Raw genomic sequence first — 12,993 nt, 5'->3', positions numbered from 1 at the left:
TGGATTCCAGGCTGCTTACCATTTTGGTTGCCCTCCTCTGGACCCGTTCCACCTTGTCAATATCCTTCTAGAATTGCGGCGCCCAGAACTGGACACAGGATTTGAGGGGACCTCTGATCAGTGCAGAATAGAGAGGTACTATTACATCCCTCCTGTTGGGATAAGAGCTCCTGGTAGTTGGAGATTATCTCTTTATCGTAGTTAGCAGAGCGGCACGGGTGGCTAGAACACAGCAGAAGCCCTTACCTCGTGTGCGTGCGTGTGCGTGATGAGTCCCAATGTGCGGCAAGCTTACACAAAAGAAAGTCGGAGTCAGTTATAGTTTCTTATCTAATAAAAAGAGTATTTATTAGTGAACTCCATTCTGGATAGAAAGGTAGGTAGATAGAGTCACTATGCTATCTTAATCTAGCTGGATGGGGATGGATGCGAGGAGCATCCATCCTCTCTCTAGGCATGGCAGGAAGAAGTGGGTGAGAAGGGGTCGAGGAAGAAGCCGGAAGGAAGGAAGCCCCTGAGAGTATCAGTCCACAACATCAAAGGGATAGAACCAGCATGATAGAGTAAAGGTGTCAAATCCCTAGGGTCCTATCTAGCCACTAGCTCTCTAGTAAAAAAGCCCCCCTCTGTAGGTTGAGGCAGGAAACAAGCGTAACAAAGTCCTTCACTTCCAACCACCCCCCTCTCGATGTTTCTTGACTTTCAGGTAGTCAAACTTATCTTGCTTCTAAACTTCTCAAAAGCGAGGTCTCGGTAGGGGTTTGAGTGAAAAGGTCTGCAAAAGCATCTCAGTGGTGTGGCAGTAGATCAGTTGAGTCAAAGCCATTCTTTTTTAGTCTTCTCACTATGTGGTACTTCACATCAATGTGCTTGCAGTGCTTCTTCACATCTTCTTGTTTAGATAGCTTAATGCAACTTTGGTTCATCTTCATACACTGGTATAGGAAGTGGGTGTGTCTATGCCTAGATCCTTTAGGAGTTGGCATATGCACTGTAACTTCGTGACAAGCGTGAGCAGCAGACACATATTCTGTAGCTTCTGTGGTAGATCTTGCTGTTATCAATGTAGCTTGGTACTAGACCAACTAATAGGACCATTACCAAAGAAAATGATCTGCCCATTGGTAGATGCTCTGTCAGTTGATTGAGTCCTCCGGCCCAATCTGCATCAACGCAAGCTATTAGTGTAGCATCTTTGAGTAGCTGGCAGTTTCAGTTTAAGATGTGGCAGTTCCTTTCAGTATATCTAGAAAGCGTCTTCAGTGCATTCCCAGTCCTTAACTTTGTTGGTGAAGCAGTCTTTCTGCACAATGAACCAACTGCTATTGCTATATCTGAATTGGTCAATGTACTTATGTATAAAAGTTTTCCTAAAACTTCTCTATACTTGGTGTTATGAGAGAGTAATTCAGTGGAGGATCATCTTGTTTGATATAATTGACTTGTATGGAGGTATGGGAGCTGGATGTGCATGCGTGTAGATCCAGTAAGTTGATTAGGTCTGTAATCTTCTGTTGTTGATTCAAAAGGAAACTCCCATCTTTCTCTCTCTCTATTTGAATTCCTGAAATGAATCAATTGCAACTTTTCCTAATTAAGCTTAATTTCAAGTTACGTTAGTTTCAGATATTGTAGTAATCCTTTGTGATCATCTTGGTCATCATAGACTAAAAGCAATTCTTTATTAGAAACAAAAATATAAGTCCTTTTTTCCATTTCTGTTCTTGACATAAAAGCATTAGTCAACCTTGCTTTGTTGAAAGTCTGCTTGAAGTAGCACGTCGTTAAAAAATGTGGATTCGATCTTTATCTGTTGAACTTGCATCTGCTTGCTAGCTGCAATGCTGAGTAAAGTTCTTATGGTGGTAAAGTTGACAGTTGAATCAAAAATTTCATCAGAGTCTTTCCATTGATTTGGTTCATCTAACGCTGGTCTTGCGAGGTAGGAAAGTCCCAGTCTTGCAGGTGGTACTCCTTTGTTTGTGCGTTCTGATCGTCTCACCTCATCTCTTGGGATTTCTTCCCCCTCTGCAACAGCTGGTACTGGTAGGTACTCTGGTTCAACATCTACATCTGAAATTTCTTCTGGTTCATCAAATACATCTTGGTTGTCATCTAAATCTGCGCTGTCATCTCTCTGTGCATCGTTGGCAACAGGATACATCAGCCAGTCTTGCTGGGAGGCTTGGTCTGAGTCATTGTGTGCCCCCTCTGGAGACATGTATTTTATTTTCCCTCAAATTGAACAGATCTGCTGATCATGATCTCTTGTGTATCCAGCGTTCATCAAGCGATAAACTTTTGATTGAGCAGAATATCCAAGGAAGATTGCTTTCTTGGCTCTTGGTTCAAACTTACTCTTTTTTGTTTTCTTTGCAAGCATATACATAAGCTTTGCATCCAAGGCCTCTTAAAGTTATTGCCATTATTAGCTTAGCAACCTTGCCAAAGTTCAAAAGGTGTTAGGTACTGTGGCTCTAGTGTGCAGCCTATTGTGTATGTATGTTACTGTCCATGATTCCTTCTCCCTAGAAGTGCTGAGGGAGATGTGCATTAATGAGCATGCTGCTGCAGCAGTCAGTAGGCTTCGATTAGCTCTTTCTGAAGTGCCATTTTGAGCTGGGCAATATGGAACCGTGGTCTGGTGTTGAATTCCTTCGAATTTCATGAAGTCCTGCATGGCTCTGGATGTGTATTCTCCAGCACCATCACTTGATAGTACTTGAATATTTACAGCTGGAACTTGTTCTGCTTCATTCTGACATGGTCATAGAAACCTGTCCAAAGTCTCAGATCTTTCTCTCTCAAAGAAATGTGGTTACATATCTAAGGCAATCATCAATAAATGTCAGAAAATATTTAGAATTTACCAATCGTTTCAGGAAGTAGCCCACAAATGTCAGAGTCTGCACTAGATCCAGAGGTTGCTTAGTTTTTCTCTCACTCTGTTTAGGATAAGATGTGTTCACAGCTTTGAAAGCTTGTGAACAAGAATCACAAGAAAAGTTTGGAACACAGTTTTTCCAAGAAAACAATATCTTTAGTCAAACCTTCTTTATGCATTTTCAGGATTGTATCATGTGCACAGTGGCCTGAAGCGTTGATGCCATATGCTCAGAAGCAATTTTTTTGTGGTTGCAGGCTTTTGCTAAATTGGTTTTGAAATCATCATTGCATTTTTCAAGTTCAAGTTTATTTTTTGTTCTGCATTCTTAGGAACATCAGGCAATTGATTGGTGGGTACAGTCCATTCATTTGAGATGCAATGAGACACAATTCCTCTTCCTTTGTAACATAACATTTCCCATTTTAAAATTCAATTCAAAATTCATAGCTTTTCCATTTCAGCTATTGACAGCAAAAGATTGGTCATCTCTGGTTACCATATTATGCATTTTTCAATGGTAAAATTAGCAACTTCATTTATCAGGCAATATACAAGGGATCTCTGCAGTCCCTGAATATGATGAGAGAACCTACGTATCATTTCCCATATAAATTCTTTGTTTCCTTGAGTTTTACTCAGTTCTGGTGGTCCTAATCTGTTGAGGACATTGCATGAGGCACCACTATCAATTAAACAGTCATTTTTGTCACCTTTTATGTGCACGGTGTAAAAATTGCGATTCTTAAAAGCTTGCTCAGATTGTCCTTGCTTAGGGAATCTTTTAGTCGAAGAGTCTCCCCCTGGTGGCTGGCTGTTGTTGAAACAGCGATTCGCTTTGTGACCTGGCTGTTGGCATTTGTAACAAATGATCTCTTTGTTAGAGGTGAATCCCTGGTTGGGACCGCATGGCCTATAGGTATTTTTATTGCTGTGGCCAAATTGCACATCAAAGGAACTTTCCCTGGCTCTGGTGGTCACGTGATCTCTTCCATCGGGTTGGGCCCCCCTTCCTCTAAAGGGTTGAGCTCCCCTTCCTCCAAAGCCATCTCTCTGGTGTTTGCATTTACCGAGATTCTGCCCTTTTGTTTAGAATGGAAGGATGCCTTAAAAGGCGTATGTTCCAAAGACTAGGAAGACTGACTTTTCCCTGCATTTCCATCCATTACATCACCGTGAAATGCCTACATTTTGATCTCCTTCTACAGCTTGAGAGAATTTTAAACCTTCCCTCTGTTCCCAAATTAGCAACGAGAGGTGCAAAGAATCTCTGGTAGAGTTAGAAATATTACGGGCTGCTTATCTAGATCAGACATTTCCTGGTAGATTCATTTTTTTAAGAGCAGTGAAACATTGCTGAAGTTTTTGCAGGTGATTCATGAAAGGTGTCCCTTCTTGGTACCATAGTAAATATAGTCTGCGGCTTTAAAACATGGACATTCGAATAGCCTCCCCGATTATTACAATCTCATTTAAAAGTGTCCATTACATCTCTTCTTGAGAAGTCATATCAATTATGTGTGAAAGCGGGGCTGAACGTTTCGTTGGGACTGGTGAAAACGCAAAGGCACTACGAGTTTGAATTTCCTTCCAAGGCGTTTTTGCTGCCCTCGGTTGCAGCATTTCCTAGTGAGATTAATAGATCAAGAGCGTGAATGAAGGTCTTCTGCGGTCAGGAAAGCGCGCAATCTCGCTCGCATTCATGCTCTGAAAAGCTCGGGTCTTTAGGTCGAATCATCAAAGAGGAAGTGGTCCATCGAGAGAAAGGAAGAAGTCGTCTTTTTGTGAAAGTCGTGACAAAGTCGTTAAGAAATGGTACAAAAGAAAAGTTTGTCAAAAAGTCACTAGGGGCTTTTGCACTCTCTAAGCCTCTGGGAAAAACGGCAGAAACTTAACTCCGTCGGTACCCGAAGCTCTTTCAACCGGCACAGGTAAAAAGCGGGTGGGGATCTCGTCATAAAGTAAAAAGAAAAAGTGTGGGCTAAAGCAGGCATTGGCTGGCTCAGCAGGTTGAGTGCCCTGGGCCCATAACCTGTTGGGATAAGAAATCCTGGTGATTGGAGGTTATCTCTTTGTGGTAGTTGTGGAAGCTGAGCGGCACGGGTGGCTAGAACACAGCAGAAGCGCCATAGGTAATGTGCGTGCTTTAATGCGTCATGAGTCCCAATGTGCGGCAAACAGCTTACACTGAAATTAGGAGTCAGTTATAGTTTTCTACATCATAAAAAGAGTATTTATTAGTGAACTCCATTCTGGATAGAAAGGTAGGTAGATAGAGTCACTATGCTATCTTAATCTAGCTGGATGGAGATGGATGCGAGGAGCATCCATCCTCTCTCTAGGCATGGCAGGAAGAAGTGGGTGAGAAGGGGTCGAGGAAGAAGCCGGAAGGAAGGAAGTCCACCGAGAGTAATCGGTCTAACATCGGGGACCAGATTCCGGCATGGTAAAATTAAGGTGTCAAATCCCTAGGTCCCTATCTAGCCACTAGCTCTCTAGTAAAAAAGCCCCCCTCTGTAGGTTGAGGCAGGAAACAGCGTAACAAAGTCCTTCACTTCCAACACCTCCATCTAAACACTATACCCCTATTGATGCAGCCCAGAATTGCATTGTCTTTCTTGATTGTTTCATCACACTGCTGACTCATGTTCAATTTGTGATTTACTAAGATTCCCAAATCTGTTTCACATGTCGTGCTGTCAAGCCAGGTGTCCCCCATCCTATATCTGTGCATTTCCTTTTTTCTGCCTATGTGCCTAATCTTACATTTGTCTCTGTTGAAATTCATGGGAACCAATACCACTTTGTATTGTCGAAGGCTTTCACAGCTGGACTCAACTGGTTGTTGTGGGTTTTCTGGGCCGTGTGGCCGTGGTCTGGTGGATCTGGTTCCTACAAGACAGCCCGGAAAGCCCACCGCAGCCAATACCATTTTTTCCAGGTAAGCATGGCTACAACTGCAGCCTCCATCTAGGAGCCAGTACTCTTGCCCAGTGACCTCACAGCGGTGGGACCAAAGATTTTGGGATTACGCTCTGAGGTTGTATAAACGGCTCTGGCAGGTTGCGCGCCAACTTGTTTGAGTTGTTAACAGCAACCCACTGGTATGCAGGCTTGCTCAGCAAGTTGATAAATGTCAGTGGAAACATGGTTTAAATAGTGACTTATCTTGGTGTTCTTGGCTTGATTGTTCAAATCCCTTTAATTTAAGCTATTTTTGCAGTATAAATGAATTTAGAATCAGGTTGAAGTTTTGAAATTACCGAGCGGGTGAAAAACGGCAGAAGAGAAATTGCTGGCGATTGTAGAATGTGCTAAAAATTTTTAGGCCAGCCAAGCCCAAGAAACATGGACTGTATATATAGTGATACAAGGCAGCAAGGCTTCAAAGTGGTATATACAATTGGATTTGAGTATAAAGTCGTAGATAATTCATAAGCCATTCCAATAGATTATTCATAAACTTATATGTTGCTTACATGGCGTGTCGTATTCGCTGGATATATAAAAGGTAATCAAAACATACAATGAGGGCACATAGGCAACTTAAGAAACGTAATTGAAGGAATGGAGCACCTTCCTTATGAGAAGAGGCTGCAGCGTTTGGGACTCTTTGGTTTGGAGAGGAGACGTCTGAGGGGGGATATGATTGAAGTCTATAAAATTATGCATGGGGTAGAAAATGTTGACAGAGAGAATTTTTTCTCTCTTTCTCACAATACTAGAACCAGGGGGCATTCATTGAAAATGCTGGGGGGAAGAATTAGGACTAATAAAAGGAAACACTTCTTCACGCAACGTGTGATTGGTGTTTGGAATATGCTGCCCCAGGAGGTGGTGATGGCCACTGCACCCTGGATAGCTTTGGTAAAGGCTTGGAACACGATTATGTGCGAGGAGAAGTCAATCTATGGCTACCAATCTTGATCCTCCTTGATCTCCGATTGCAAATGCCTTAGCAGACCAGGTGCTCAGGAGCAGCAGCAGCAGAAGGCCGTTGCTTTCACATTCTGCACGTGAGCTCCCAAAGGCACCTGGTGGGCCACTGCGAGTAGCAGAGTGCTGGACTAGATGGACTCTGGTCTGATCCAGCAGGCTAGTTCTTATGTTCTTATGTAATGGGACTGTACTTAGTAATAAATTCTCAAAGGCATCGTATAGGATGTCATAAACATTGTCCATAAGGCACGAAACCTGCAACACTCCTATTGCGTTCCAATCAATTGAAAGAGTCAGTATCTCCAATATTCAATGAGTAAAGAGTATTAGAATGTAGAATGTAGCCAGTGCTGCTGGTCAGATCCCAACTGCTGCTAGGTCTGGCTGGACCCGCGTGACCCCCTGATGCCTTGTTTTTCTGCCTCCTGCCTGTGAGCAGGTCATGCGTGACGGTAGCAAGTCACCGAATTAATGAACCCTTTCTTTGCAATGTATCCTTGAACATTTGTTATTTGCGGGAGGTGGGGGGGTGAGGGGTGGATATAATAGAAACCTACCTGCTTGGCTGTTCATTGGCAAAAGACAACCTCCAAGGGACTGGACTCTTCATAGTTTACAAGCTTCTGTTCCTTCTGTAAGAGGCCAAATAGCTTGTGTGTGTGTGTTGCATACTACAGTGTGAGGAAAGGCTGCATTTTCTTAATTTGAACCATCCTGCACTGAATACAACCCAGATCTCAATGGACAGAATGTCTGCATGATTTGTTAATACACAAATTAATTTTTTTTTGGCTTGGAGGAGCCATTCTCAACCAGGGTTCCCTGGTACCCTGGGGTGCCATGAGCTTGTCCAAGGGGTACCTTGGCAACACTGCCGCCCCCCCTCATTTTTGTGGTGTCTCCCACCAGCACCAGCAAGGACATGGAGCTGGCCCATGGGGCAGGGCCTGCCACAAGGTCAGCAGCCACCACCACCCCAGTGCTACCCTTTACCCTGGGAGGGGAAGGTGGGGTGTGTGGCAAGCAGGGGCAATGGGAGGGGAAGGTGAAAGGTGGCGGCAGGGGTACCGTGAGATATGAAGAGTGAGGTCAAGGGTACCCTGACATCGAAAAGGTTGGGAAACACTGCTCTAGACGTTAAACAGAAGGGTTTTGCTGTGCCGGGTGTCTGGTCTGCTGGGAACATTCCACCATGGGGGCCCTTCCTACAGCCTGAAGTGGATCTGTGTGCTTTAAGGAGAACTAGATCTCGGAAGCAAGAGCCATGTTTCCTGAAGAAATTCTTTCAATGGCCATGGGCATCCCTAAGGAACTGTTTTGTATGATTAAGGAGAGGAATGTCATTTGGAACATCAGCTCACCTCCAGAGGCCTACGACCTATAGCAGTGATGGCGAACCTTTTCGAGACAGAGTGCCCAAATTGCAACCCCAAACCCACTTATTTATTGCAAAATGCCAACGCGGCAATTTAACCTGAATACTGAGGTTTTAGTTTAGAAAAAACAGTTGGCTCCGAGGCGTGCGTTAGTCAGGAGTAAGCTTGGTGGTAGTCAGTGACTTTGCTTTGAAGCAACCGTGCAACTCTTCCAATGGGTGAATCATGACCCTAAGAGGGTTTACTTAGAAGCAAGCCCCACTGCCAGCAACCAAGGTTACTACCAGGTAAAGGATCACACTTTAGTTCTTCATATGAAAATCAGTGGGGTTTAAGAGCACTTAACAGGGTTACCTGCACTGCTTTCCCAAAACTAGGTCTTAGGTTTAATGCTAATAATCGAGCCCAGTGGCCCAGGCCAGCCTAGATGTGAGGGGGGGGGCACTCTGTTTGTGCATGCCCACAGAGAGGGCTCCGAGTGCCACCTCTGGCACCCGTGCCATAGGTTACCCATCACTGACCTATAGGGACATGGGGTCACCCATATCCCCGGGTGCACAACACTGAGCCCTGCCCCCCGAAGTGGGGGAGCGGGGCTCAGCGGTGGGCAGCTGCAGTGCCCACCTGGGTTACCCGCTGCTGCTGAGCCTCGGCCTCCATGCAGGCTGACTTTTGCCCTCCCCGGGCCCTGTGGGCCTACCCGGAGGCTGGGGGCGGGGCTCAGCAGCTGATGGCCCCACCCCCGAGCCACACTCCCAGCCTCCATCCGGGCCGGTTGGTGGGGCTTGGCACCCCCAAGCCACGCCCCCCATACACGGGGTGGTGGCGGGTGGGCATCTGGAGAAGGGGTTGTCTCCAGGCACTATTTCCCGCCGATACGCCTCTGCTCACCTCAGCTCTGTTTGAACACATGAAGAGACCTGGAATCTTCTTACCATTCCACCTCTTTCTGCCCTGTGCGCTGGGAATCTTCAACTCTGCTTCCACAAGTATGGACCGCTTTGTCCACTGCCAAAATGGGCAGATGCCAAGAGTGGACGGGGTTTGTTGCTTTTAGCTGGCATCAGCCTCTATTTTATCTACTGGTTTTATAGAGAAACTTTTTTTCTGGAGTAACCTTATAAATGAGGTTTTCAGATCTGCAGGGATGGTTGGAGGATATACACACACACAAAGCCTTTATTGGCATCATACAGTAAAACAATTTGTAACCAGAAACGTTTTACAACCAGAATAACATAGTTACAACTCAAATAACCATCATTTAATATAAAAATCTCCCTTAGCAGATGTGCCAATTATATCCAACAGAAACTTGGCAACTAATTCAGAAAAATCCTGATTTGATCCATCCAGGAAATACTTTATCCTTTGATCATCCGTCATATCTACATTAAAAGATGTAAACAATGGTCAATACTTATACCTTAAGCATTCCCTATTTGGACAGTGAAACATGATATGCTCTAATGTTTCTACTTGTATGCTGTTGCAAGGGCATAGGTTGGAGGATATGTATGTTGTTGAGATTAGAGCGTGAACTTGAATGTTTTCTTTAAAAAAACCCTTTTGTTGTTGTTGTCTCTGCTTCTCTTCCAGTTTGTGACAGCATCGACATCCGGAACAATATAACCAAGTTCGGCTTGCTTGAAAATTGCACTGTGATCGAGGGGCACTTGCAGATCCTCCTCATGTTCAAAACGAAGGCTGCTGACTTCCGGGATCTCAGCTTTCCCAAACTGACAATGATCACAGACTACTTGCTGCTCTTCCGGGTCTATGGCCTAGAGAGCTTGAAGAAGCTTTTCCCTAACCTGACCGTGATCCGAGGGACTCAACTCTTCTTCAACTACGCCTTGGTCATCTTTGAGATGGTTCATTTGAAGGAGATCGGCCTTTACAGCCTGATGAACGTGACCCGTGGCACGGTGAGGATCGAGAAGAACGACGAACTCTGCTATCTGTCCACCATCGACTGGTCTCGGATTCTGGACTCTGCAGAAGACAACTACATTAAGTTGAACAAGGACAACAAGGAGGAGTGTGGCGACGTCTGCCCTGGAATGGTGCAAGGGAAGAGCAGCTGCCCAGCTACCGTCATCAACGGCAACTTCATTGAGCGCTGCTGGACCTACGAGCACTGCCAGAGAGGTAGGCCAGCGCAACCAGTCTCAGTTACTTATTTAAAATATATTGATGCTGCTGCTTTTCAACCTTTTCTACCTCAGGTGCAAACCTGAGGAGGTTTGCACACATGAAGGAGATTTAAATATTAAAATCAACATTTTAAATTATAAAACAATTCCGTAAAACGTACAACAACCAATTACCAGAGGAGGGCCAGTAGCCATTATTGCTGCTATGCCAAACAAAACCAAGTCTTCACCCGCTGGTAGAATAGGGGGAGACAAAGGAATCTCCCTTGGGATGGGAATTCCAGAGTTTTTGTTCAAGGCACCTGTCTAGCCTCAGGTATGGTGGCAACTGGAGCAGGTCTTCCGAAGATGCGCATCTTGTGCCAGGCTGCTCACTTCATTGCCACTTGACGACTCTGATTCTCCTTGTGGTCATTCATTCATTCATTCATTCATTCATTCATTCATTCATTCATTCATTCATTCATTTATTTATTAACTTATTAACTTATTTATTATATTTATATACCGCCCTCCCCGAAGTCTCAGGGCGGTGTCCATCAATAATAAAACAATTTAAAACATCATAAAACATCATAATTTACATAAAAATACGTAAAATTTATATTTTAAATTGGTGTGCCCCCCACCCTTAGCTCGCATATTCTTGGCCCACCTGTCTTTGTTACAGGTAGGTTTGGTTATTTATTTAGAATATTTCTATCTGCTTCTCTCCAAAAGACCCAGGGTAGTTACAATAATGATTAAAAATAATAAAAACCGCATGCTGACCACACGTTTAAAATGTACACATTCAAATGTTTGAAATGCACAAAGCAGAATTAAACATAAATCTTAAAATGCACGTGGCTGTGCTTGTGCTCCTCTGAATTTAAGAGGGAGGGGAATCTCCCCCCGCCCCTTTTTCATTTCTTTACTGTAAAAGTCCCTGCAGTGTGACTCTACGGTTCGGTGTGGCTTCCGTGGCACCTCCACATTTGACTGTCTCAGATACAGGATATACAGGATATACATGTTAGGACGAAGGAAATCTACTGGCATTTAGTAATTTCCAGGAGAAAGTCTGCCACTATCACACAGAGAGAAGGATCAGGATTGTCCAACAAGTGGTGTAATCTAAATAAATCGGGGAGGTCGGGTAAATGTAAAGGAGTGAGATTCACATACTTGGATCTGATTTCCTTGAATCTGAGACAGTGGAGTAATTGGTGGGCCAGAGATTCAACTGACCCATCGTTACATGGGCACAATCTTTTAGCCTTTTCTTGCTTATTAAATCTGCCATGTAACAAGGCAGAAGGCATAACATTGAACCTGGCGAGCATTATGGCTCTCCTTTGAACAGGGTTTATTAAGCAATACAGGTAGTGTGCCAAGTGGCCCCCGTTCAAATGGGAGAGAAAAATACAGGGGGGAGCACGTTTTCTTGGCTGCGGTGATTAAGGTGGAGAACTCTCTATCCAATAGTTGACCTTTTAATTTCCTATAAGCTTTTGAATAGGACAAAGGGCAAAGTGAATCCACTGACAGTCCCTGTCTCAGATACTGAGTCGACTGTTGGTCCATTGAGCTCTGTTTCCCCTTCTCTGACTGGCATCAGCTCTCCCAGGAGATGTGGGGGGTGGGGGCAGATAACTCTGAGAGATTTATAGATTAAGATGCTAATGTTTGAACCAGGAACAGCTGTTTCATGTGCTGATTCGCAGGAACCTGGACACTTCAGAAAGGCAACTTCTGGGCCCTTGGTCTTTGGTCAAGGCACAAATTCTGGGTTCACATCCAGCCTCTGCTGCGTCAGCTGCATTGGCTCCCAGTAGAGTTCCAAATCATCTTCAAGGTGTTGATGCTGACCTTTAAGGCCTTACGCGGCCTGGGACCATCGTATTTTCAAGACCGCATCACCCCATATGTCCCTGTACGGCCTCTTCGATCAGTAGAGGCCAATCTACTGGTGGTCCCTGGCCCCTCGATGATGTGGCTGGCCTCCACGCGGGCCAGGGCCTTTAGGGCTCTGGCCCCGGCCTGGTGGAACGCTCTCCCTCCAGCTGTCTGGGCCCTACGGGACCTTGGTGAGTTCTGCAGGGCCTGTAAGACGGAGCTGTTCCACCGGGCCTTTGGAGGGACCGGCCGCTGATAGTGCCCCCCCCCCCCTTTTAGGCCCTTTACAACTGGGCCGTTTGTCACCTAATGGGACTCGCCGTTCCTCCCTCTTGGGAAGAGGACTTTGAAAATCGAGTTGCTGGACGCCATTTATATTTATATATATACTTGCCTGTACTACATTAGTATACTTAGTTTTACTGTTCTTATCGCTGCTTTTAAAGGTTTTTAGTTATTTTATGATTGTATCATGTTTACATGTTGTACACTGCCTGGAGCCCCCCGGGGATAGGGCGGTATAAAAGTCTAAAGGATGGATGGATGGATGGATGGATGGATGGATGGATAGATAGATAGATAGATAGATAGATAGATAGATAGATAGATAGATAGATAGATAGATAGATAGATAGATAGATAGATAGATAGATAGATAGATAGATAGATAGATAGATAGATAGATAGATAGATAGATAGATAGATAGATTCATTCATTCATTCATTCATTCATTCATTCATTCATTCATTCATTCATTCA

The 12,993-nt window shown here is 44.5% G+C and overlaps 1 protein-coding gene across 1 annotated transcript in view; it reads left to right on the top strand.

The window, feature by feature from the left end:
• The window catches only part of INSR (insulin receptor), a 137,942-nt gene that overhangs the window by 23,616 nt on the left and 101,333 nt on the right, over positions 1 to 12,993 (top strand). The window contains 1 exon segment of the mRNA XM_048496934.1: positions 9,799 to 10,350. Coding sequence (XP_048352891.1) covers positions 9,799 to 10,350 — 552 coding nt within the window.

This window comes from Sphaerodactylus townsendi, linkage group LG05, assembly GCF_021028975.2.
Source record: "Sphaerodactylus townsendi isolate TG3544 linkage group LG05, MPM_Stown_v2.3, whole genome shotgun sequence".
NCBI classification, from domain to species: Eukaryota; Metazoa; Chordata; class Lepidosauria; order Squamata; family Sphaerodactylidae; genus Sphaerodactylus; species Sphaerodactylus townsendi.
The sequence above is the reverse complement of the archived record's forward strand: the minus strand, read 5'-3'. Positions and strand labels throughout refer to the sequence as shown.